We start from the raw sequence: 27,687 nt of genomic DNA on the forward strand, positions 1-27,687 counted from the left end.
TGCACCAAATACTAAGTTGTAATAACTATTCTAAATAGAGGAGGTTTCTAAAAAGTTTAAACTTTTAAGTAGATTTATTTTTTATGAAAGGTAAATAAATTTTAAATTGCCAATAAATTAAAATTTCTGCACACTTAGGAATTTTATTTTACAATTGGTTTCACTTATTTATTATTATTTTTTTATGTCTGATGAATTTTTCATGGGGTAAAAGATAAAAAAAACTCCCCGAAAAACTTTTCCAAGGATATTTTCAAAATATCAATGATCTGGATTGTCTTAACTAAGTAATGATTTATTTTTTAGGCAATTTTCTGAACGTCTAGGATTCGGACTATCTAACCCAAGTTATGATGGCGATGGTGATGGAAAAGATGTAAGTAATTCATAGGCATATTTACACTTCAATGCAAATTTTCTGACTTTAATTAACGAAAAAAAGTTTTTGCAACATTCTAAATCACAATTTTAAAACTTGGCTCCATAATTAAAAAGTGATTGTTGCATAATGAGACAACTCTAGGGCAGGGCTTCCAAAAAATATTTGAGCCATACAGAAATTTTATATCTGATCCCGATTTAATCCCTTAAGACTTAGTCACAAAAGGCAATTATGGTTATCATTTGGCTATTCCAATGATTGACATTATATTAAAAAAAAACGATTTTAAACTTCACTTTGATATGAATTTGATGTTCTGATGTAAACTGTTAAATTGGCAGTGCATCATTCAAATTGTGCACATAATCCTAAGTGGGTGATAACTTTTCAGGAATTATAAAATCCAAAATCAGTCGGTATAATATGAAAATGGACTATTATGAAAACTTTTATTTTGCATTTTTAACAACTTGTTTTTTATCCTTTCAGTTCACAATGAATGAAATGGACTCACCATTCTCAGATGTAAGTACATGTTCTTGTATTTTGTTTATTAATTATTTAAATCAGTTGATATCAGAAAGTATTACTTCAATGAATTTACTGTTGTTATATTTTATTTGAAATTTTAGCATTGTATCAATATTCATCTGAATGTATTTATTTGGATATCTTAATTTTATGTCATATTAAATAAAGAAGATGTTGTATGACAGCCAATGAGACTACTCTCCACAAAAGACCAAATGACCTAGAAGGTATCAACCATTGGTCACTGTAAGATGGCATTTATTTTTTTGCACGTCTTCCTAATTATTTTTATATTTGAAATTCTTGAAAGGCTCAATTAAGGCCATAAAAGATATCAAATAAATAATATTTGTTGTTATAACTTCAATAATAATGTTATTTTTTGTTTTTTATTTCAGAAAACTGATGGAACCTCAATAGACAATCCACTCTACCAAGACCTTTAAAAACTATGATAAAACAATACAACCGTGATAGCATTTACATTAAGTGCCATGTTATAATACTCAATGATTTGTGATAGTGCAATAATATATTACTCCTTTTGTGCAATATTTTGTTACTTCTAAAATTTGTTATTAGAATCACATGTTATTTTATGAAAATAAATATTTATCTTACACTTTTGAAGAATTTCTGTGAGGCCTTTTTTTTTAATGTCATATCTATCAAAATACAATTTCCAAAATCCACTGAATATTTGTTACATTTGAAAGTATCCTCCTTTCCACTGTATAAAAATCACTGCATTTGTTAACACCTGTCCTAAGGAGCCTGTTCAGTGGTTGTGGTTTGTTGGTGTGGTTTATAAGCGTTTCTCGTTTCTTGTTTTTATAATAAGACAGTTTGTTTTTCCTGTTTGAATTGTTTTAGACTAGTCATTTTGGGGCTGAATAGCTTGCTGTTTGGTTTGAGCCAAAGCTCTGTGTTGCAGATTGTACTATCACCTATAGTTGTTGCCTTTCTTTTGTCCATCGTGACATGGACAGAGAGTTGTCTTATTTTCACTCATACCACATCTTCATATTTCTATTTTTTCAACTTTTAATGAAAAAATATGTTGTTTCATATAATTGATTGATTGATTGAATGATTGTTATTTATTGTTTAACATCCAGTGGTTATTAGCTTAGCTTTGCTTATGATCTATATGTTGAAATTTTTACCCTTATGCATCTGCTTATATCATTCCAATACAAATTCTATTTATTTTAAAACCTTTCAAGCGAAAGATGAAAGGAAAAGGTACACGTTGTGGTGATAAGCATGCACCCACTTTGAATCCAAAGTATCAGAAGACAAGGAGCGCAGTATGAATTAGAAGATGTGGTATGAGTGTCATTATCAATCTATATTGAAACAAGTAAAAAAAGAAACGATAATAACTTATGAACAACATCAACAAACAACAACCACTGAACATCAGATTACTAACTTAGGACAGGTGCAAAGAAATGCAGTGGGATTAAACTAGCAACCGTCACACTTATCTGTACCTGAAACAATAGTGAAAAATTACAACATAAAAAGACGCACTGTAAAATTTCAATTGAAATGACTTGACTCAATCAAAACACATATTAACAAAAAACATGTAAACATTCACTGAAGGAATAAATTTGATCTAAGACACAATGTCAATACAAAATCAATAAAATAAGAGGTTAGATGTTAACAATATCAGAAAGAAGACCATAACCTTGGACAAAATGCTGCCAAAGCATAGCATTCTCTTAACATTATCAAATGTCTGAAGGCAGGGTCAGATGAATTCTGCCAGACAGAAATGTACACCTTACAATCATTCTTTGCCCAAATATAGTTAGCCTTTTGTCTTAATCATCTGAGAAACAAACCTTATTACGTTGATTGAATGCTTATTTGGCAGTTAAAGCCACTTTCAGCAACTATTGGTTAGTTTTTATTGTTGGAGGTTACACTAGTGCCAATACTGAATCAGAATCTTCAATAAGAAAACTTGAAATCATTGGCAATTAAGATTGGAGATGAATGCATCTGCCAGATGTGGGTTACAACATCTTTGTTGACAGGCTAAACTACTTAGACCACTCTGTCACAGAGGCACAGACCTAATCACTAACTGAACATTTGAAGGCCGTACAGTTACCTATAGTTGTTAATGTCTGTGTCATTTTGGTCTTTTGTGGATAGTTGTCTCATTGGCAATCATACCACATCTTCTTTTTTATATTGACCAATAAACCATCAAAATGAACTCTGTAAACAAACAAGTACACTATGACATCAATCAATATACCAAAATGAGCGCTTTAACGACCCTATAAAATTACTAAATTCTGTTAATTGCATTTTTTTTCTAGGATCATGATCAAAAGATTTATATCAAGTTTTCTATTATTGTGCACTGTATTGTGGAACTCCCTGTATTCATGAATGTAGCATTTCATTTTGAAATGAAGGTTGATTTCAGAAACACAAGATTGCTGTCAGCAAATCAAAATAACTTAATTACAATGAAACCTACGTGTAATGTAATTATTGAAGAATAAACCATGAAAATAGGTACAGGTCACATGAATCATGCCCGACAGACATAAACACCTTACAATCATTCCATACACCAGATACAGTTGACCTATTGCATATAGATAAACTGAAAAGAACAAGAATATTTATAATGTAGACCAATAAAGCATGAAAATGATTTCAAGGTCAAATATCATGGTTCATCTATTCCTTAAAGTGTCAAAGATAACGACTTGACCATGAAAACATAACCTTGATCACTGATCAATGAAATGATGTCAAGGTCAGGTAGACATTTATATCTTGGTTTCACACATTGTTGTCAAAATAATGGAATTTGATGTGACTGTCATTAAAGTGAGAGATTAAGCAAGCTATAAAGCCATGTTTAATCCACCTTTTTCTGTAAAGAAAATGTCTGTACCAAGTCAGGAATATGAGTGTTGTTATCCATTCATTTGATGGGTTTGAGCTTTTGAGTTTGCCATTTGATTAAACAAGTAACAATTAAAATTGCCTATACAAGTAATGTTGAAAACGAGGCTAATTTAAATATAACTTATATAAGTTATTTTTCTGAATATTATTTTTATAGGTGTGGGGGACTGTCCAAGAATACAGATTTTACTAGCTTTAAATAATTTTCACAGTTATCTGGTTATTTTTCCCTTGATATATAAAAACTAATCCTTCTGAAACACTAATTAACTTTCCGATGCACTTATCTTTCATACCGATGCTTCTGGATCAAAGATTGGTCTCTTGGGACTATTAAATTATCATTTTCCTCTAAAATCTTGAAGGTAGACTGATATAAATAGATAGATACTTGTGAATTAATTAAGACCTGAAGTTATTTATAATTTGTAACCTAAATCAATTAAATATGTGCCTTAGATAAGTGTTATTGCTATTTTTTTCAAAAATGTTTAAAATAACTTATTCAGGTAATATTTTTGTCATTGTTTTCAAAGTAACCCTTTATCTCTTTACTCCTCTCAAATCTGATAAATTCTTTCTTTTATGATATAAAATGTTGTTTAAAATCATGAAACTACATTTAGTGTAAGTTTCTATTCAAAATTAAAATAACTCTATTAAGTAATTTTATTATTTTTAAAATAAAAAATTACTTATATAAGTAATTAAAAAAAATAACTTGTTTAAGTAACGCCCCTGACTGATTAATGACTTACCGTTTTGAATTTTCCTGGAAGTTCAGTATTTTTGTGATTTTACTTTTGTTAGGATTACATATACTAAATATAGATATCCTGTTACTAATTAATGTGGATTTTGTGTGACAACTTTTCTTAAAGCAGTTACTGAACCATAACAAAAATCAACACTTTTGATTAGCACCAATATTTTTAATCAAATACAATTATTGTTTACAACAAAATTGCACATATTCATTTCAGGCAGTGATTCAGATTGTCAACAGATTGCCTTAAGTAAAATATAACCACATAGAAAATTTAAACGGCTACAGATATTCAAAATAGAATAAAGGTGACATTTTACCCTCTGTCAAATCATATCTCATTCCCTCATAGGGGGTCTCATTGGGGGGTTCCGATCCCGGATCCCGCTTACGGTTTTGTCCGATTCCCGGATCCCGCTTACACTATGTAAGTAAGCAATTTTCATTTTTTGGTCATTTCCCGGGTCCCTCAAGGCCTCATTTCCCGTTTTCACGACACAATAAAATGACTTTCACGTGTCACGCTTACAAAAAATCGGCAATCCTGCGTCACGCTTAGACCCCAATGAGACCCACCTCATAGCAATTTCTCTATTCTCAAAACAGACCCGTAGTATTTCATATTAATAATCATCTGTGATGTTTTTGACAAACAAGAAATAATTTCAAGACCATGCCATATTAATTTTGAATGTTTTTATCATAGATTGCTAAAATATTATTTTAAAAATCACAGGTCCTTGGAATTTGAGGTCTGTTATAAAAACAGTATAAATCAAACATTCTTTTAATGGACTTTTCGAATTGATTTTCCTCTGAGTTCAGTATTTTTGTGATTTTACTTTTTAAAAGCATTCAATATTTTTTAAATTTTAGTCTCATTCTTAACAGTAAACCATAACCTATGACAATTATTATATTATTCTAACCCAATAAAACAAGTAATCTCTCCCAAAAAAAATGCAATTGTAACAACCCACAAGTTTGAGCAATTTATAATGATATTGAATGGATTTCATTTCATAAATAAAACCTTCATTAGTCCACCCCTATATGATGATAATTCATTTTTTAACTTAAATATCAAATACAAAAATATAATGATTGAAAATGTTCCTAGAATAAAAAATGTTGTCTGTAAGTCATACTGTTTGGCTATGTAACTGAATGGTAATCCTGCCAGGAAAATGCCAACTGAAAAAGAAAATTATTTGTTAGAAAAGTAACTCAATGTAATTCATACTGCCAGGAAAATGCCAACTGAAAAAGAAAATTATTTGTTACAAAAGTAACTCAATGTTATACTGCCAGGAAAATGCCAACTGAAAAAGAAAATTATCTGCTAAAAATGTAATATATACTAGCAGGAAAAATGCAAAATTGTCAAATTAATTTCATCTTAGATGTATCATCTAAGTTCATTGGATGGTTATAAATACTTATTTCCATGCTTTGATAACCTAGATTTTTGCATTTGAATATTCTGACATGATTTTAATACATATAAATCAAAAGCTTCTCTGTTGTTACTTGTGTGGAAAATTTTCAAGAATGATGTAGGGTATAGACAACTGCCTTGTAGCTATAGTCCTTCAAAAACTTATAAGGTTTACAAATAATAAAATTTTATGCATTCAGGTATACTCTATACATCCTTTGCTTTCAAATGTTTGATTTTGACCATTCCTCATGAAGATAAATCCAGAAAATAGTTTGCAGAACGATACTATTATAAGATGCTTATATTGAAAGATGATGTTATAAAATCCTGTTGACAAATATTATAGGGTTAAATGCAGGGCTTCCAAAATTTTTCTGAGCCAGCCGGACAGTTTATATCTGATCCGAATTTTAATTCCTAAGACAAAGTCACAAAAGGCAATTATGGTAATCAGATGGCCATCCCAATGATTGACATTAAATTAAAATCGATATTAAACTTTAATTTGATATGAATTTTATGTTCTGACATAAACTGTTAAAATTGGCATTGCATCATTCAAAGTGTGCACATCAGCGTGCTCATATCTGCATTAGACTCTTTATTTGTGCAAAATGAAGTTGTCTAGAACTTTATTTTCGTTTTTAAAGTCACATTTTTCAAAACCGGATGTTGACTTGACAATCAAGAAGACTAGTGTTCCTCATACACAACGCACAATATCAACTGGTGATGAAAGACCAAGCAAAGAAAAAGGCTGCCTGAGAATGGGGGCAAGGATGGGAGGACAGCAATGTAAAATTTTTAAACAAAACATTTTAAAAATTTATTCGAGTTAATACTAAACTTAACAGTATAATCCTTCTTATTAAATCTTAAGAGTTTCAGTTCATAAATATTCTGTGAATTAAATATAAATAGTTGCAAAAACATCATCTTACTATTTGTTCTCATAATACACAGCGAATAATTTAGTGTTAAATTAACTTTAAAGATATAAAGGAGAATTTTAAAGGGCAAAGACCAAAATCTTTTTCTTTTTATTTCATCTGGTTAATTATCTAAAAAGTGAATATGTAACCTAATCTGTAAATGTTATCATATTAAATATCGATTAGTAACCAAAAATAATAAACAAAATAAATAAAGTAATAAAAAAATTAATAATAAAATATATGAAAAATAACTGTTAAAAGTAAAATCAAAATTTTTCCTTTAATTGCATCAGAGACATATAATACATATATTGTATTATATGTCTCTGATTGCATGTTAAAAGTATTAAACTGTAAACTTCCCATGTAAAATTCAAAATAAAACCTCCTTTGTAAAAACACATAAAGACTTAAAAAAAAAATTGTAAATATAGTGTATATATAATGTTGTTGTTTTACGATTGTTAATTTATTCTTCATGTATATATTATTTTTTATTTTCTTTGGTGGTGGAACTGTTCGACATACAGAAGTATGGTTACCCTACAAAGGGTGTAAAGATCCAGAGAAGAAGACAATGGTAAAACATGGACCATAAACGGATACGTAAAATCCGTGTACGTTAACATAGAACTACTGAGCGAAGAAGCTCTTTCCACGTTATTTCTTCAACAAAATACTTGAAATGAACGTTAGATACAGGTATCAATGATACTTTTAGCATTTTTGAAGAAATGTAGGATGCATAATTGAATTTCCTACCTGTGCACATGCGCACACGTGTTCTTGTTCATACAATGTAGTTCTGACGATTTTTCATTTAAAACCTTTTTAAATGATTTATCAAATCATGTTAATAAATGTATTTATTATATATTTTAAATCAATTAGATACAAGCTGCTGAAATGTACAAAAATAATTGGGAATGGACCGATTAATTTATACGATGTCCGGTACTGAAAATAGTTTACCTGTCACCTGAACAGGTAGTTTTCAGCTGTCCAACAACTAATTAGCCTTGATTAAAATTAGAAAGTATTGAAGTAGGGGTTGTTTTGATAGTAATTAATCATCATGTCACTTTTATGACCGGAAATGTATGGCTGTTAAAAGCAAAATGTTGGGTCAAAAACATCGTGAATTTATATGTTAAAATGACCGAAAAAGCCTTTGAAACTAAAAAGTAGATGACCGTTTCATGCTTGCCCAGCCGGTCTTTTACCGGACATTATACAAATGACCGGCATATATGACCGTTTTGGAAGCCTTGGTTAAATGCCTTTTTAAAGGAATTTATTGGTGTATAAACTCAACCAATTCACTCACAAACAAATAAAAGTCTGAAGGACTTTGATGATATGTTTGTGAATGACTTGGTCCAGTTTATACACCAATAAATTCCTTTAAAAAGGAGTTTAATCCTTATAAATTTTAAAATTAGAGACAGGGAATATTCTTTCCCACAGTTGTTAACTCTATCACACATATTTCATTGAATAGGCCTGGCGCATGAATATATTTGTTGGTTTACGCAAAAATATGTACTTAATGGCAATCTGATAAAAAATAAACTGCAAAAATAGTTATTATCATTCCAACGAATGTTTTTGTGTTTTATTATTCTATTAAACGATTAACGTGCAGTTAAAATAAATTTGATTGACGCCAGTGTTATTATCACTGCAATCTTGTTTACATTGGTTGCGAAAAGAAGTTCGGTCAACATCATCTATCGAAAAAATAACTAACATCAAGATCAACTACCGAAAGTCCTCTCGACCAATCATATCAATGTATTTCCTAATATGCAAATCATATTAGAATTATTTCAACTTAACAAACATTATCATTTGTCAGTGTCAATAATTTTGACAATTTGCTGGTTGGTCCTTTGTAAATTTATCGTAATAGTTTTACTACATTTCATTTTCTGGTTAGGATTATTTTATTACTATTTTTAATTTAGTAACATTTTTTGATTATTTTTTTCTGATATAAATTAATCATATGTCCAATCTTAATGAAAACTTACCATTTGAAAACAAAGATGCTACAGCGTAAGTTGTCCCTGAGATACTTTTAGGGGAAGATTCCAGTGCAATCACCCCAGCTATTGATATAGGTCCATATATTGAAAAGCCAATTATAAAACCTATTAAGGAAATTAACATCTGCAATGCAAATTGAAAAAAAAACATATTTTAAAATTGATAACTAGCTGATGTTTGCACCTAAAACACACAAATCATAAATACATTTTATCTTAAGTGAAAAAACATCTTAAAGATATAGAGAAGCAGCTGATATATCTGCACCTAATATTTACAATTTGGTAAATATCAGACTGCAAAAATAGAAAGATATTTTTTTACTACAAATGTAACCATGCCCTACGGTGACCTATAGTTGTTAATGTTTGTGTCATTTTGGTCTTTTGAGGATAGTTGTCTCATTGGTAATCATACCACATCTTCTTTTTTATACGACCATGTTCAGTTCAGATTAGTTTCTTGTATGTTCCTCCATTTATTGTGGAGCATTACCCATAGGGTATAATTGTAGCAACTATATACACCTTAAAACATAAGGAAACATATAAAATGGTTTTGACCAGCTAACAACTCATGTTTATGACATCATCATGAAAAATTCTGCTTTAAAAATAAATCATATGAATAAAATGAGAAATGTGGTATATGTTAATGAGACAAAAATTTAGCTTTACAAAAATAGATATTTTTTTTTCTTTTTTTTTCTTAAATTCCATTGCAATACTTGTTTGTCTTCCATTTATATAATTTTACCAATGCAAGAGTAAAGTCATGGTACCCAAATTGCACATATTTGGCAAAAATGACAATGACTAAGCGATTTGTATTATTTTATGATATGACACTATGCATGTCTTTTTCAACATATGTAAATATATTAGCATGGACTTATGTCAAATTATTCTATAAATATTTGAAGAAATAAAACAAGAGATCTCTTATTCTATTATAAGGATGTGAATTTTAGCATAGATGCAATTTTGGTATTCCTCATTACAGAATGATGGATTATTTGGACATTTGTTCAAACCCATTTTTCTATGATTCAATATGGATTCAAAATTGAATTGGTGGAAGCATATAGTAAATAATGAAACATCTACAACATAAACACAGAAAGATAACTTTTGTCACGATCATAAATAAACATAGGTAAAAAAGAACATCGAAATAGGTAAAATTTGGATCAGATATTTGATGCCATTGTTTTTTTTTCTAATTCTGAATGATAAAATCTGTGCAAAAACTAAGCTGGTCATCGTAAAAAGTCCCAAAATCTTTTTATTTTTCACTCTTTATCAATTTGGTAATTCTAAAAGAGTTACAGCAGATTTCAGTCAGTATGTAGCTAATGGTAATATCTTTGGTTAGCTTGCTTGTTAGCTGAACCGTGAATTCATTGTTAGGTTAGGTAAACTACCGTCCTTTAATAGTAGACTAGCCCAACAGATAACCAACCTATTTATCTGTAGGACTAAGCTACTTTAAAAGGAGGGTAGTATACCTTACCTAACAATGACTTCACGGTTCAGCTAACAAGCAAGCTAACCAAAGATATTACCATTAGCTACATACTGACTGAAATCTGCTGTAAGTTTGAACTCTCTCAGACAAATCTGACCAAAACCATTTTGATTATCCTGTGTATGCCTTTTTTAAATCTGAATGCCTTAAATGTAATACATTTGGTCTTGAGCATACACAGTGAAAGTTATTCCCAAAATTTGGCAAGCACATGGAAATCTTTGCAATAAGTTTTAACTACTGTATAAGCATAAAAATATTGAAAAAATAACACCACTTTTATTTAAAAACAAAAAAGTTGTGAATAAATTACCTTGGAGGAATCTTTATCAATAACTGTGATGAAACTATATAGTGCTACACCTAATACTATGAAAAAATAGATCCATAATGTCTTTCTTACTAAAAATTGTGGAATATTGGAATTCTGAAATAAAGAAATACAAAATAATTTTAATTATAAATTAGGTTTAACCTTAATGGTTTTGTTTGTTCCTAAGTCAGGTGAAACTAAAACAATAGGCTTTTCTGGTTGTTTGTTTTTGTTTGTACGTCTAATTTTTCAAAGGAGTTGGTTTTGGAGTATGGTGTTGTCTTGTACAAAACCATATTATCTTGAACAATTCTCGTTTATTTTTTTTTATTTTTTTTGTCAAAGATGGTTTCTAGTGGTTAGTGTGGTCTGTTATACTATTCAATATTTTAAGGGATTCCTGTAATCCCTTTTATGTGTAATTTATACAATGATACTATTCCAGAAAAGAAGGTATATGAGGGTTAATATTGTTTTCATCCCCCTTTTTTATGCCCCATTTATGGTCATTATGTTTTCTGGTCTGTGGGTTTGTCTGTTCATTCACTGTTTTTGATGAAGTTGAAGTCCAATTAACTTGAAACTTAGTAAACATGTTCCTTAGGATGGGATCCGATCTTTTTAATTTCATTGCCAAGTTAGAGAAAATAGAAAATGATACTGTAAATGGGGCATCGGGGTACTAAGGACACATTCTTGTTAAACATGCTTTTGTTGAAGATTTATACTATGAAAGAAACATTAAATCAGAATACTTACTTTTGAGATCATGTAGTCTGATGAATATCCTGCTATAAAACTTCCCACAATTCCTCCTACCTCAACACTACTGACAAAACCACTTCCTGTTGATCAAATGTGATTACATGTATGAAAATTAAACAGTGCGTTGTATGGAAACATAAAGCTGAAGCTTTAAAAAGTAGTGTGAAAAACAAAGTCAATCTTCCATCATAAATCTCAGATTGTTTTTTTTCCTTTTTAATTTGAAAATGGAATTGTAGCCCTGAAAAACTATCTTTTGTATAATAAAACTAGAGTCTCTAAAGAGCCTGTGTCGCTCACCTTGGTATATGTGAATTAAACAAAGGAAGCAGACAGTTCATGACAAAATTGTGTTTAGGTGATTGTGATGTGTTTGTACAGCTTACTTTACTGAACATTCTTGCTGCTTACAATTATCTCAATCTATAATGAACTTGTCCGTGTAGTTTCAGTGGAAAATGTAAGTAAAAATTTACAAATTTTATGAAAATTGTTAAAAATTGATTATAAAGGACAATAACTTCTTAGGGGGTCAATTGACCATTTTGGTCATTTGACTTCTTTTTGAGTCTTAAATTGCTGTTCATTATTGCTGTTTACAGTTTATCTCTATCTATAATAATATTCAAGATAATAACCCAAAACAGCAAAATTTCCTTAAAATTACCAATTTAGGGGCAGCAACCAAACAACAAGTTGTCCGATTCATCTAAAAATTTCAGGGCAGATAGATCTTGACCAGATAAACAATTTTACCCCTTGTCAGATTTGCTCTAAATGCTTTGGTTTTTGAGTTATAAGCCAAAAACTGCATTTTACCCCTATGTTCTATTTTTAGCTGTAGCGGCCATCTTGGTTGGTTTGCCTGGTCACAAAACACAATTTTTAAACTAGATAGCCTAATGATGATTTTGGCTTTGTAGTTTCAGAGAGAAAGATTTTTGTAAAAGTTAACTAAGATTTACGAAAAATGGTTAAAAATTGACTAGAAAGGGCAATAACTCCTAAAGGGGTTAACTGACCATTTTGGTTCTGTTGACTTATTTGTAAATCTTACTTTGCTGAACATTTTTGCTGTTTACAGTTTATCTCTATCCATAACAAGAGGCTCTAAAGAGCCTGTGTCGCTCACCTTGGTCTATGTGAATATTAAACAAAGGAAGCAGATGGATTCATGACAAAATTGTGTTTTGGTGATGGTGATGTGTTTGTAAATCTTACTTTACTAAACAGTCTTGCTGCTTACAATTATCTCTATCTATAATGAACTTGGCCCAGTAGTTTCAGTGGAAAATGTTAGTAAAAATTTACAAATTTTCTGAAAATTGTTAAAAATTGACTATAAAGGACAATAACTCCTTAGGGGGTCAATTGACCATTTCTGTCATGTTAACTTATTTGTAAATCTTACTTTGCTGAACATTATTACTGTTTACAGTTTATCTTTATCTATAATAATATTCAAGATAATAACCAAAAACAGTAAAATTTCCTTAAGATTACTGATTCAGGGGCAGCAACCAAACAACGGGTTGTCAGATTCATCTAAAAATTGTACAGCAGATACATAGATGCCAACCCCTTTTGACACAATCAGTAACAAACTATAAAATTTTCCGTATTTTTGAAAAGTTTTCAGTAATCACTCATAAACATGCATTTCCCAATAAAAATTACTGACGAGTGGTTGCAAGGTGATGTGCACTAAAATTTGTCGTTTAACATGTTGTCCGTAGTATGTATTCCATTAATTAATTGTTCAGATTTTCTCGACTGGTACGTTTTCATTTTGTCAAGGGGAAGTAGAGAAAGGGGGAAAGCTTCTTCATAAAATGCATGTTTGCCTCTTCGGAAGTCAGTTAATTATTCAAATATAGGTTGATAACTCCCGAGAAACCGGACGCATTACATTGGCGTTTTCTAAATACCGGACCAGGCCGGAAAAGTAATGATAAAATTTCCGCGTTTTACAAAATTGAACAGCGATGATTGGTAATCCGTAACTATTTGACTTTGACTGTAATAGCGTAGTTTTTAAAGCAAAATCTGAAAAACTACGCTAAATTGTAATGGTTGGCATCTAAGTAGATAGTTATTGATCAGATAAACAATGTAACCCCATGTCAAATTTGCTCTAAATGCATTGGTTTTTGAGTTAAAAGTCAAAAACTGCATTTTACCTCTATGTTCTATTTTTTGCTGTGGCGGCCATTTTGATTTGATGGAAGGGTCACCGGACACATTTTTTAAACTAAATACCCCAAAGATGATTGTTGCCAAGTTTGGATTAATTTGGCCCAGTAGTTTCAGAGGAGAAGATTTTTGTAAAAGATAACTAAAATTTACGAAAAATGGTTAAAATTTACTATAAAGGACAATAACTACTAAAGGGGTCAACTGACCATTTCGGTTGTGTTGACTTATTTGTAAAGCCTACTTTGCTAAACATTATTGCTGTTTACAGTTTATCTCTATCTATAAAAATATTCAAGATAATAACCAAAAACAGCAAAATTTCCTTAAAATTACCAATTCAGGGGCAGCAACCCAACAAAGGGTTGTTCAATTCGTCTGAAAATTTCAGGGCAGATAGATCTTGACCTAATAAACATTTATACCCCTATCAGATTAGCTCTAAATGCTTTGGTTTTTGAGCTATAAGCCAAAAACTGCATTTTACCTCCATGTTCTATTTTTAGCCACGGCGGCCATCTTGGTTGGTTGACCGGGTCATGCCACACATTTTTTAAACTAGATACCCTAAAGATGATTGTTGCCAAGTTTGAATTAATTTGGCCCAGTAGTTTCAGAGGAGAAGATTTTTGTAAAAGATAACTAAGATTTAAGAAAAATGGTTAAAAATTTACTATAGAGGGCAATAACTCCTAAAGGGGTCAACTGACCATTTCGGTCATGTTGACTTATTTGTAAATCTTACTTTGCTGAACATTATTGCTGTTTACAGTTATCTGTATCAATAATAATATTCAAGATAATAACCAAAAACAGCAAAATTTCTTTAAAATTACCATTTCAAGGGCAGCAACACAACAACAGGTTGTCTGATTCGTCTGAAAATTTCAGAGCAGATAGATCTTGACCTGATAAACAATTATACCCAATGTCAGATTTGCTCTAAATGCTTTTGTTTTTGAGTTATAAGCCAAAAACTGCATTTTACCCCTATGTTCTATTTTTAGCGGTGGTGGCCATCTTGGTTGGTTGACGGGGTCACGCCACACATTTTTTAAACTAGATACCCTAATGATGAATGTGGCCAAGTTTGGTTTAATTTGGCCCAGTAGTTTCAGAGGAGAAGATTTTTGTAAAAGCTAACGACGACGGACGACGACGACGGACGATGGACAACAGACAACGGATGACGACGACGGACGCCAAGTGATGGGAAAAGCTCACTTGGCCCTTTGGGCCAGGTGAGCTAATAATATTCAAGATAATATCCAAAAACAGCAAAATTTCCTTAAAATTACCAATTCAGGGGCAGCAACCCAACATCCAGTTGTCCAATTCATCTTAAAATTTCAAGGCAGATAGATCTTGACCAGATAAACAATTTTACCCCTTGTCAGATTTGCTCTAAATGCTTTGTTTTTTGAGTAATAACCAAAAACTGCATTTAACCTCCATGTTCTATTTTTAGCCGTGGCAGCCATCTTGGTTGGTTGGCTGGGTAAAAAAACACACTTTTTAAACTATATACACCAATGATGATTGTGGCCAAGTTTGGATTAATTTCGTCAGGTAGTTTCAGAGGAGAAGATTTTTGTAAAAGATCATGGAGATTTATGAAAAGTGGTTAAAAATTTACTATAAAGGGCAATAACTCCTGAAAGGGTCAACTGACCATTTTGGTCATGTTGACTTATTTGTAAATCTTACTTTGCTGAACATTATTGCTGTTTACAGTTTATCTCCATCTATAATAATATTCAAGATAATAACCAAAAACAGTAAAATTTCCTTAAAATTACTAATTCAGGTGCAGCAACCCAACAATGGGTTGTCTGATTCATGTGAAAATTTCAGGGCAGATAGATCTTGACCTGATAAACAATTTTTCCCCATGTCAGATTTGCTCTAAATGCTTTGTTTTTTGTGTTTTAAACTAGATACATCAATGATGATTGTGGCCAAGTTTGGTTTAATTTGGCCCATTAGTTTCAGAGGAGAAGATTTTTGTAAAAGTTAACGACGCCAGACGACGGACGACAGACGACGGATGACGGATGACAGACGACGGATGACAGCAACGGACGACAGACGCCGGATGCCAAGTGATGAGAAAAGCTCACTTGGCCTATTGACCAGGTGAGCTAAAAAGAAAATTAATTTGCTCCAATTTACTTGAGTTTGTATTCAGTAGGAAGACATGTGAATCACCCCATTCAAACAAAAATTGAGATATAATAGGCCCCATTCACAGGAAGTTAGGCCATATTGAACATGGGGCAGATTTTCATAATGGAGGTAAAAATAGTCAGTAAAGTACTTGAAAACATCATTAAAACAGAGCAGTTGGTTGGAAACATGCATAGGATTTCCTCTACTTTCATACTATTTCAACCTCTTTAAAAAAAATGCCCCCTAATAGGCCTCTATTCAATACAGCTAAACTAATCACAAAGTGGCCTATTGAGGCCATATGTTTTATCCTTTTTAACAAGGGAACCAGTAAAAATTAAAAAATTAAGATTGACATTGCAAGGAATAAACTATACATAGTCTCATTAGCAATCATACCACATCTTCTTTTTTTTTATATATACAAATAAGTGTAGGTGGTATGAATAATTGCCAATGAGACAAGTATTAAACAGAGTCCAAACAAACAGTACCTATTAACTGTCACTATTTGCGGGGGTTTTCCCCCATGGAGGCTCTCAAATTGAAATTTTGAAAGAGCAATTTTGTCCACAATTTAAACAAAACAATTAGTTTTACAATGACTTTCTGCTTATAGAAGTATGAATAAGCCAAAAAACAACATTAAAATGTATTTGCAGGCCCTCTTGAGTGTTTTTTAAGCCTATGGCAGCCATCTTGCACGCAAAACCCCCATGGGCATTTTAAAAGTTGGCAGGTATGAACATACAGTACCTATTAACAAGCTAAGTCCTATGTCCTCTACTAAGTATAGCTGGCCCCATTGTATAATACCATACAGTACCTATTAACAAGCTAAGTCCTATGTCCTCTACTAAGTATAGCTGGCCCCATTGTATAATACCATACAGTACCTATTAACAAGCTAAGTCCTATGTCCTCTACTAAGTATAGCTGGCCCCATTGTATAATACCATACTGTATTAATGATACAGTCATATAACACAAACATACTCCAAGAAATCCTGGTAATCTTAAAATCTTCCATCTTGAAATACTTTCTGTCTCTTCTGTTAATAAATCAATATAAGTTATCTCTAATGGACATATAGTATAGAAAATAAAGTTTGAGAACAGAAACGGAAAATCAAAATTTAAATGAATTTCCTTCTCTTTAATTGTTGGCTTCCAGACAATTCGCTGACATGTTAACATTGCTCTGTCATGGAAATGAATTATATTTTATTGCATATGTTATACACATGCTTTCCTGAACATCAAAGCTTCTTTGTTGATTGTTTCAAAGGTGACGATCGATAAACTTTGGCTTCAAACCATGACCATTAATTAGTGCCATTTTTTCACAACAACACTGACCGAAAGAAATATTTTTTGACGATTATAAGAAAAGGATGCGTGAAAAATGATAAAATTCTGCACAGAAGACTAAGTTTATGATATATGCATGCATTGGTTGAAGAATTTCACCAGTCACTCATTTTATGTGACTGTAATGTTCTAACCTTTTTTTGTATTCTTTTTTACATCCTGGTTCTGAGCTGGTTTATCTTTTATCAGTACAAAAGTTATGAATCCTATTAGTATTGACACCATTCCTGAAAGCAGAAATTAAAATGAGAATGGAAATGGGTAATGTGTCAAAGACACAACAATCAGACCAAAGAGCAGAAAACAGTCCAAAGGCTATTGATGGGCTTTTTAATCCAACATGCAAAAATAAAAGTATAACATATTTTCTTCTTTTGTAAAGATTTCCTAATATATGGCATCAGTCTGAAAACTTATTCATTAAGAAATTCTGAATTTTATGTGACTGTCATACAAGTGAGAGGTTAAGCTAGCTATTAAACTAAGGTTAAAGCCACAATTTTCTACATAATAAAATGCCTGCCCCAAGTCAAAAATATAACAGTTGTCTTCCATTCCTTTGATGTGTTTAAGCTTTTGATTTTTCCATTTCATAAGAGACTTCCCATTTTGAATTTCCTTGGAGTTTAGTATTTTTGTAATTTTACTTTTTATATATAAGAAATATACAGTTTAATAATACATTGTAGTATCATGTTTTATTGAAGCATGCTACAGCTAAACATAAAAATATCTTGTCCAAGGTCAATGTCCAGTTTCCCTAGGTTTGACTGTTATATCAAAATATCTGGATCCAAGTTAGTGTATTTGTCAATTATGGTTGAACAATTTGATATGAACACACACCGTTCATTACTAACCATGAAGCCTAGTACTAACCACAAGAAACACAATAGTATTGACCACATCCTTACATGTGAATTACATTAAGCATGAATGTTATCTAGATTAGTTACATATCTTACCAGCTAGTCTCAGACTTTCCCTCCATCCAATGCTTGCAATAAAAGTGGCTGTGATTAACGGACCAAATGTTCCCGCTATGTTCATTGAAGTTGATAATATACTCCATACTGTTCCAAAAATTGTTGGGGGACACCACTGAAGGAAATCATATGTTTATATTAATAATACTGTGGATTCATTAATATTCATTGGATACTAATATTCCTGGATTTGTGGAAGGGGAACCACAAATTCAAATGTTCAATGTTTCAAATTTTCTTAAGGAATGTATGCTGACTTTTGTCAAAACCACGAAATTAAATATCCATGAATATGCAAGTTTTCCTCAATCCATAAAATTGGTATGAATACACAGAAGTAGACAATCAACATGTAATACTAAATCTAAGAGTAAATTTAGAAATATGAATGATTTTGTAATAGTATTATGAGTCAAACTTAATGTTCCAATGAAGAGTAATAAAAAAGATTATAAAGTGTTGTAATATATTTGTTTGATAAATGTACATTACTTTTTTATATTTCCATGTGAAATGCATTATAAATCAGTCACTTCAATAAATCATACAGGTATTATATTATATTTATATTATACTATATAATATTACATATTGTGTAGCATTCTACTATTTTCATTGGATATTACGATCACATGTTTTAAAGCTTATTTTACGTATCTGTAGCCCTGTTTCTATTTTTATGTATATTGAAGTTATTTTTCTATATATTATAATATATAGACAAGTTTATAAAAATGCACATCTGTGACAATGAATATCTTACTTGCTTTAGAATTACTGCTGATGCTGGCCAACCAGCTCCTTGTGATAATCCATTTAAAAACCACCAAAAACACAGAACTAAAGTGGAATTAAAACCTAAATCAAAATACAAAATACATTTGTCAGTTTGCTTGTATATGACAAGGTCCAACAACTGCTAGTAATTCTGCTCTAATTAAATTTATCTGAATCTTCGGTAAACATTCATTTCTTTTTTATTCAAGCTGTAATCTCTTCAGTCAAATGAGTAGTTACTCAAAATTTTAAAAAAATCTTCCAAGAATCAGAATTCAAACACTAGTACTAGTACTAAATTATTATATCTCGGAGCAGAATAAATTGCAATAATCTGTCACCATAAGTTTGAGGCTGACGCCTATGGAAAGTAGCAATAGCAAGCTATAGCAAACTTTCCAAAAAAGAAAGCCTTTATTAAACACTTTAATATGGTGCTGATGATGATCATGCAGTAATTTATTGACCAAAAAGTTACTGGTTTCTGCAATGTAACATTAATTCTATTAAAAGTGCAATTATACTCTATATACCTTTATCATGTTTATTGTTTATATTCCTTTTACACAGAAAATGTTAATACATTTATACATACTAAGATCTAAATCGTAAATACATTTATACATACTAAGATCTAAATCGTAAATACATTTAAACATACTAAGATCTAAATCGTAAATACATTTAAACATACTAAGATCTAAATCGTAAATACATTTATACATACTAAGATCACAAATCAAACAAAAAATAAACAAAATCAAATCTATTATAATCATACAATACCTGTAAAACTAATAGCTGTTATACCAGACAGTATTAGTCCACCACTATTGAGTGCTTTTGGACTTACAACATCTGCTAAAATACCACAGATAAATTTACTGATGGCATATGCAATAGACTGGCTGCTAGTTATTAAACCTGAAAATATAGAGTTATCTCCCATTTATAGAGTCTTAATGTCATATACATTCAAATTTAAGGTTTACTGCACATTTTTTCTTTTGAAATCAACCTTAATTTAGTAATGGTCTGTTATCATAAAGACTGCTCACTGTCAATTTCATAAATAATATTTTATATTCTAATATTAAGTCTCACGACAACTTATTCAAGCAATAGTATATATGACAATTTAATAACATGTATAGAAAATGAGCATTTTATTTTTTAAATGAAATGCTGCATACTTTAAGAGGTCATCTGTGCCACAGTGGAAACATTTATTCTGTGCAGAACAACACAATAGAGGCTTGTCAAAAATGCACTGTAAGTATTGTAAGTCAATGTCCACTAAGCTTAAGGGGAGATAATTCAATGAGATAGAAATATCATTTTACTTATCTTCTCGACTTCTTTTAATGATTATCATTTGCCCTTCAGTTAGTATTGAGGGGGGATAGGAGGGGTCCTGATCCTGAAATCCCAGACTTAAAAAAACGAAATCCTGAGGTCCCAATTTAAATAAAGTAAATCCTGACGCCCCTTAATCCGAAAAAAAGGATTACTGGATCCCGGAAGGGTCAATCCCAAATTCCCGAGCTTAAAAACACCCGATCCCGGAGTCTCGATAAAGGTCCTATCCCCCCTCAGTATTGCTGATTATATATAAAATAATAAAATTTTAAAAAAAACATAGATTTATTCTTTTCTTTCAAATATAAATAAATATTTTAAAATCGGCTGTTCTACTCTCTTGTCATGTGTGTTGTCTCTTTTGATTTATTCCCCACTTCCATTTTAAATATATGATATTCATGTATAAGAATCTCTTCCTTTTTCTTATTTAATCTAATGCAATGACTTACCAATTTGGCTTTTCTCAAATCCTTCTGATGTAACTAAAGCAGGTATTGAGAAGGCTACAGATCTTCTCACATATACATACAAAGTATAACTAATATATAAACTGGTAAAAATAATAAGTTGTCTCCCTTTTAGTTCCATTCTTCTTCTTATAGCTCTACATTATTCTGTAAAAAAAAGAAGATGTATGCAGTTAAATTACCTCCATATTAGAATTCAGCATAAAATGTAATTAATGTATACTATTCTTCATTTATTAAAAGAAGTTTATTTTAATATTTAAAGATGAATGCATTTCTTCACAAACCACATTTCTGTGGGAAAAGGCAGTTCTGTGGTGATACATACACTATAAACTGCAAAACAAAAACAATGTTATGAACCTGTAGTTGTTAATGTTTGTGTCATTTTGGTCTTTTGTGGATAGTTGTCTCATTGGCAATCATACCACAACTTCTTTTTTTATATTATGAGCATTTCTCATGAACCTTTATTAATAAAGAACATGAAGATAATCATATCTTAAATAAATAAAAGTTGAAAAATCTGCAATTTCAATAATACATGTGAACACAAACATGATGCTAGTCTCACATATAAAAAAAAATCAGCTCAAAAATCTGGAGGCGTATAGAAAAATGTCTGAATAACTGTCTTTTTGAACAATTTTCAAAGTTGTAAACCCTTAATTTAAAAAAAAAAATGGCGTGGTGGAACGAAAACTTAAACTTGATCTGTAACTCATCATGAATAACTCACAAACCAAAAATCAGCCCAATAGCTGAAAGTGTTTAGAAAAAAAATCTGTATAACTGTGATTTTCAACAATTTATCAATGTCCAAAGCCCCTGATTTTGGCAAAAATTAGCGGAGCAGAACGAAACTTAAACTTGATCTGTAACTCATCATAGAAAACTATCTTTCCATAGATCAGCCCAATATCTGAAGTGGTTTGAAAAAAACTTCATATAATGGTTTATTGCGGAATGACGAAATTACAGAATTTCAGACAAGGGTAAAACTATATGTCCCCCATCACTTAGAAGCGGGGCCATAAAAAGAAGATGTGGTATGATTTCCAATCAGACAACTCTCCACAAGAGACCAAATAACACAGAAATTACCATCTAAAGGTCACAGTAGTACAGCATTCATCAATGAGAAAAGTCATACTGCATAGCTATTTCTAAAATTAACAGGTTGATGCCCATATATTATACATAAAGCCCTAAATGCAAAGACAAAAGTGAAGCATTTCCTAGCATTCATAATTTAGGTTAAAAATGTAAACTGTTAATTCATTCTTCCATACTTAGGAGTCTATACCTGATAAACATTTATACTCAATGTCAGATTCACTCTAAATGCTCCAGTTTCACAGATACATGTATATAAGACATAAAATGCATGTTATTCCTATGTTTTACTCTTAGCAATGATGGTATGATTGCCAATGAGAAAACTCTCTGCAAGAGACCAAATGACAAAAAAATTAACAACTATAGGTCACTGTATAGCCTTCAACAATGAGCAAACCCCATTTCACATAGTCAGCTATAAAAAGCCCCAAAATGAAAAATGTAAAATAAATCAAACAAGAAAACTAACTTTAATTTATGACCAAAAAACAAATATGTAACACATCAATAAATGACAACTACTACTGAAATACAGGTGCTAGACCATTTGTAGACAGGCACATATATACAGAATGTGGCAGAGTTAAACATGTTAGTCAGATAAAAACGCTATGCCTTACCTGGGACAGTGGTGTAACAATACAACATAAGAACAAACTATAAAAATAGATTGAAAAGGCTTAACTCATGACATGACCGGATATTTGTACTTGTATACCCAACAACAAAAAGACACCAAGTACAAGTTTGGTTAAATTCGGTCCAGTAGTTCATTTATCTGTTTATTTATTGTAACCATGTCGTGTAATGTTGTAATTTTAATGTTATAATTAACACTGCCCTTAAATTGGGAGGTTTGGCATGCAACAAAACCAGGTTCCTGGTTCGATTCCTGTCTGGGATAAAAATTTCAGGAACTCAATTTTCGGCTTTCCCTTGACACCATTTGCGAGTATGGTCTTGAGGAAACGATGATAGTCCGTCGGAAGGGGGCGATAAATGGCTGACCCATGTTAAGACTAAGAGAGAGACATATCTCTTGCACGTTAAAGACACCCTTGTAGATTTCGAAAAAGAGTAGGCTAATGCCGCTACAAGGCAGCACTCGCATCCGCAAAGTGGAAAGGGATTAATATAAGTTGCAAAACTTGTTTCCCAATCCACTATAAATAAATATGTTTAAACTAAAGAAAACCAGGTTCAACCCACTATTATTTCATGAAATGCCCTGTACCAAGTCAGTAAAATGGCGATTGTTACATTATATAAAAAAGAAGATGTGGTATGATTGCCAATGAGACAACTATCCACAAAAGACCAAAATGACACAGACATTATCAACTATAGGTCACTGTATGGCCTTCAACAATGAGCAAAGCCCAAACCGCATAGTCAGCTATAAAAGGCCCTGATAAGACAATGTATAACAGTTAAAACAAGAAAACTAACGGCCTTATTTATATAATTTGTCCACTTGCCAGAAAAATCTATTTTTTTCCCTTATATGGACAATTCGCCCATAATTGCAAAACATTTTCAGCAATAATTCCCCAAAGTCAATACTAACCATCCCTTCATGATATGGAAACTTGTGGTATTATTTCAGAGATATTTATACACTTTAACACAAATTATCATGGTTATTGTCTGGAAAATACAAAAATGCTTATTTGAGCCCCTTTTTGGCCACTAATCATGCTAATCAGTCAGAGCTCAGACATAAATAAGTCTGAATCTGCTTTTGACTCATAGAGGTCTAAATCTGTAAGTTTTAGGATTTGTCTCCCTTTAATTTAAGGCAAAATATGACTTGAATAGTCTAATATTGTTAAACAAGAAATAATTGACAAGAATCAAAAAGTTGCAAATATCGACTCCTACAAGTCGATGAGTGATCAAAATTGGTTAACTTCAAGACCCACGCATATTTATAAGGAGGTCATGCATCTAAATCAAATAATGACAACATTGGAAGCCAATGCTTTGTCTCCTAAAGAAAAATATGAATGAGAGTCTAAAAAATCGGAGATAATGTTAATTAATCTTACAATGCAACCACCTGGAATCACACTTAGTGAGGTAAAACATCTGTGTTTAGTAAGGATGTTCAATTAGATAATTAAATATAGATAGCTCAAGTCCTTGTGAACTCTCATACAGGTTTTTGCTGTCATAGGTGGTGTAGTTTGGCCACAAAGTAACATTAAGTTTTTTCACCAACATAAATAGACCTAAACAAGTCTGTCATTTTCTGACTCAGATAAGTCTAAAATTGAAACTACATTTTTATAATAAATACATGTTTCGACTTATTTAAGTCAAAAACAAAATTAGACTTGTTTATGTCTGAGCTCTGACTGCTAATTATAAAACAGCTGGGACCATAACCAAAAATATCAATACCAACCTTCCTTTAATGGTATTGAACCTTCTAATTAAATTTCATAGAGATCCATACACTAAACAAAAGTTATTGTCCGGACAAGTTATTGACTGGAAACTACACAAATACTTTAATACTGTAAACCAACTTATTTTTGCGAGCAATTAATTTTTGTGATTGATTAATTTTCGGGAATTTCGTGAGTGTAAAAAAACATGAATTTAAATCGTCCCAAATATTTAAAATTTGGATCTCTCTTTATTAAACTACACCAAATAAATAAGAATATCACGAAATTAAATAGCCGTGAAGTTAACAAGAATAAGTAAAACTCGAAATAAAGTATCCGCGAAATTAAGTTGGTTTACAGTATTTAAGCCCCTTATTGGCCCCAATTTCCTAACCCATTCGGACCATAACACCAAAAACCAATTCAAACCTTCTACCTGTGGTATCGATGAAACATTTATGTGCATGGTACAATTTCAGAGCAATTGAAAAACTTATACACAAGATGATATCCTGAAAGTAGAAAAATGTTTGGTTAAGGCCCCTTTTGGGCCCCTAATTTCAAACCGGTTCGGACCATCATCCCCAAAATCAATTCCTGAGCCTTCCTTTTCAGGTAGTGAACCTTCTTAAAATATTTCATAGAGATTGATTCACCTAAACTTAAGTCATTGTCTGGAAACCAATGTGTTTTCAGACTACGACAATGCTGACAACAACGCTGACAACATCATACCATTATATACGACCACAATTTTTTTTTGCTGCCATATAAAAAATGAGGGGGGGGGGTCCTTTCTGTTCATCTGGCCTGAACCAATCCGGCTTCTGTGGCGGTGCCAACACAGCTCCAGTCCATCATTTGACTTCCTTGGCAAATGGGGACTGCACAGATAAGATAGAAAGTGTTGAAAGCTCCCTCTTGAAAACTATCTTGGAGGGACTAGGGAGTCTCAGCTGAAATTATGGACAATTTTATTTAGATTTTGTTCAAAGGGAAATAATCCTTGCAACATTAAATGATTGTCCCATCAGCTTGACATTTTTTCTCATATGCATACAAAAAAACTGACTGTTCCGGTACAGGAACATGACAAAATTCCCACATATAGAGAAACAATTAAACCCTTTTGCTTTTTCAAAACTTGAAACTTTGAAACTTTTTATTTCTCAAGACCCCATCAGGGGTATGTGAATATAAACAATAATAACAAACAATAACATATATACAAAATAATGAGATCATAGAATGACATGGTTACATATTCAATGGTATACATAAAGTACATGATTTAAGGAATTTGCAGTGGAAGGCAAATCTAATTTATAACAGACAGAACAATTTTACAAAATTTGGCAAGTTTGACAATTAAATTGTAGTCATCAGAACAAAAAAGTTCACAATATTTTATAGCATTTGGCTTTTTATACACATTACAGGGCAAAAGCCTTTTTCTTTCATTTGAAAAAAAAGTACATTTAAATAGATAATGAAAATCATCACCAAATTCACATAAATTGCATAAATCACAAATGCGATCATCACGTTCAACACCCCAAAAACGACCTTGTTCTATTGGCAATTTATGGTTCATACATCTAAAATTACAATATGCCTTTCGAAGATCAAATGGTAGATCAACAATATATCTTTCAAAATTATGAATGGTTTTGAAAATTCTATAATTTAAACATTTAGCTGAATCATAAACAGTAGTAACCCATGTTTGTTTGAACTGATCACAGAGACATTGTTTGACTAGATTTGATATGACTACATTTTTTGGTACACTCTGTGACAGCCAGTACTCTGAGAGACCACAATTATTAAGGGTTTTTTCAATACAAACAATCCATTTAGAATGGAAAAAATTCTTGATATGCATGTTATATAATAACTTGTACAAAGTAGCAGCAATTTTATCTTGCTTATTACAAATAATTCTTTTCCAGAATGCAACCATTCTACTTTTGATAAAAATATCAATAGGAAATCTTCCTAGTTCACCATACATGATACAATTTGGTGTACATTACTTCAGACTTAGTATATATTTATAAAATTGCAGACAAAATGATTCTAGTATACTGTTATTAGTAGAACCCCAAATCTCACAACCATACATTAATATAGGTAAAACCATTACATCAAACATCTCAAGCTGTATATCAATAGGTAAATTTAGTTTTCTACTTTTTTTCATTATACTAAACATAGCCTTTCTAGCTTGACAAACTAATCTTTCTTTATTTTTACAAAATGAACCATTTGAAGCAAAAATTATTCCAAGATATGTAAAATCATCAACAATATCTATATTTTGACCATCATAAGTGAAAGCAAGGTTATTATTCAGTTCAAAAGTACGTTTTCTAAAAATTACTATCTTAGTCTTAGCAACATTTACTTCTAATTTCCAACATTTGCACAAGGATTTGTATAGTAATCCTTGATTTGCAATACAAATACATGGCATTCAAGGCAGCTTGCAATTCAGATTCAGACTCTGCTAGAATTACAGTGTCATCAGCATAAAGTAATAGATACAATCTAAAGTATACAGCAATTTCATCATTATCAAGAAAAATATGAGCAGCATTGTAAACATATTTGACAAACCTTCATAAGAATGTGACAAAAATTCAACTAGATCATTTAAAAACTCCAGTCTGTCTTCACTTTTATACTGGTTCTACTTATGGAGATTAAGGCTTTACGATTATTTTCTGTTAACAGGGAACTAGTAATATACTTCTTCCGGGTCAATTAACAGGTGCGTGCTCGGAAACCACGGAACGTTATCTGGTTATCTATAATATTTCTATTCATGTTCTGTGAAAACTTAATGTATTCGTAGCATTTTCCACAAATGGCAACATTCACCAAGATGAACAGACTTTGTTCTTCAATTTGCAAATTATTGGTAAGTGTATTTTCAGTTTGTTTTTTCTCTGCTAGTAACCGAGTACACAGGCACTTGTTTCTATCCATTGGACAGTCAATATACGTTGATAGTGGGTCTTCTAATGGATAGAACCTGTGGCCGAGTAGACTCTTTTTATATTAATATACAGTTATATACTACATGTATACTATAGTAGTAGTACTTGACTATTATACTCTCGAGATTTTACTATTAATTAGTACAATGTATAATAGTCCCAGTTAAGTAGTAGTAGGACATTTCACACTAGG

General features: G+C 31.3%; 3 protein-coding genes across 10 annotated transcripts in view; 2 read left to right on the forward strand and 1 right to left on the reverse strand.

The window, feature by feature from the left end:
* Positions 1 to 1,533, forward strand: part of LOC134684746 (MAM and LDL-receptor class A domain-containing protein 2-like) — a 160,945-nt gene extending 159,412 nt beyond the window's left edge. Inside the window, exons 168-170 of the mRNA XM_063544053.1 lie at positions 307 to 376; positions 872 to 907; positions 1,312 to 1,533. Of these exons, the coding sequence (XP_063400123.1) occupies positions 307 to 376; positions 872 to 907; positions 1,312 to 1,359 (154 nt within the window). The 3' untranslated portion in view covers positions 1,360 to 1,533. The remainder of the gene's footprint in view (positions 1 to 306; positions 377 to 871; positions 908 to 1,311) is intronic.
* Positions 1,534 to 5,352: 3,819 nt separating this feature from the next.
* LOC134683097 (glucose-6-phosphate exchanger SLC37A4-like) lies at positions 5,353 to 27,244 on the reverse strand. 3 transcript variants are annotated; one of them, XM_063542179.1, is made up of 11 exons: positions 27,112 to 27,243; positions 20,963 to 21,127; positions 19,938 to 20,075; positions 19,138 to 19,232; positions 18,354 to 18,489; positions 17,523 to 17,615; positions 16,914 to 17,069; positions 11,650 to 11,735; positions 10,891 to 11,004; positions 9,035 to 9,173; positions 5,353 to 5,819 (listed from the first exon to the last, which is right to left on the reverse strand). In XM_063542179.1, exons 2-11 carry the CDS (start codon positions 21,099 to 21,101, stop codon positions 5,641 to 5,643), a joined length of 1,275 nt encoding a protein of 424 aa, XP_063398249.1. In that variant the 5' UTR covers positions 21,102 to 21,127; positions 27,112 to 27,243; the 3' UTR covers positions 5,353 to 5,640. The 3 variants fall into 3 exon arrangements, with proteins under 3 accessions (XP_063398249.1, XP_063398250.1, XP_063398251.1); XM_063542180.1 differs by lacking the exon at positions 27,112 to 27,243 and adding an exon at positions 25,553 to 25,632; XM_063542181.1 differs by lacking the exon at positions 16,914 to 17,069 and having other exon boundaries at positions 27,112 to 27,244.
* LOC134683096 (phosphonopyruvate decarboxylase-like) overlaps positions 27,232 to 27,687 on the forward strand; it is a 28,396-nt gene continuing 27,940 nt past the window's right edge. For all 6 annotated transcript variants that reach the window (XM_063542173.1, XM_063542175.1, XM_063542174.1 and 3 more), the window contains exon 1: positions 27,232 to 27,415. In XM_063542173.1, coding sequence (XP_063398243.1) covers positions 27,362 to 27,415 — 54 coding nt within the window. In that variant the 5' untranslated portion in view covers positions 27,232 to 27,361. The remainder of the gene's footprint in view (positions 27,416 to 27,687) is intronic.

Source organism: Mytilus trossulus, chromosome 9, assembly GCF_036588685.1.
Source record: "Mytilus trossulus isolate FHL-02 chromosome 9, PNRI_Mtr1.1.1.hap1, whole genome shotgun sequence".
NCBI classification, from domain to species: Eukaryota; Metazoa; Mollusca; class Bivalvia; order Mytilida; family Mytilidae; genus Mytilus; species Mytilus trossulus.

What these genes read in the sequence shown, in the direction of transcription:
- LOC134683097 (XM_063542179.1), bottom strand. Translation starts at nt 21,101, where the DNA reads ATGGAACTAAAAGGGAGACAACTTATTATTTTTACCAGTTTATATATT. An exon ending in AGGACTTAGCTTGTTAATAG is followed by an intron (nt 11,736 to 16,913) that starts GTACTGTATGGT and finishes TTTGATCAACAG; the next exon opens with GAAGTGGTTTTGTCAGTAGT. An exon ending in AGCATCTTTGTTTTCAAATG is followed by an intron (nt 5,820 to 9,034) that starts GTAAGTTTTCAT and finishes TTTCTTTTTCAG; the next exon opens with TTGGCATTTTCCTGGCAGGA.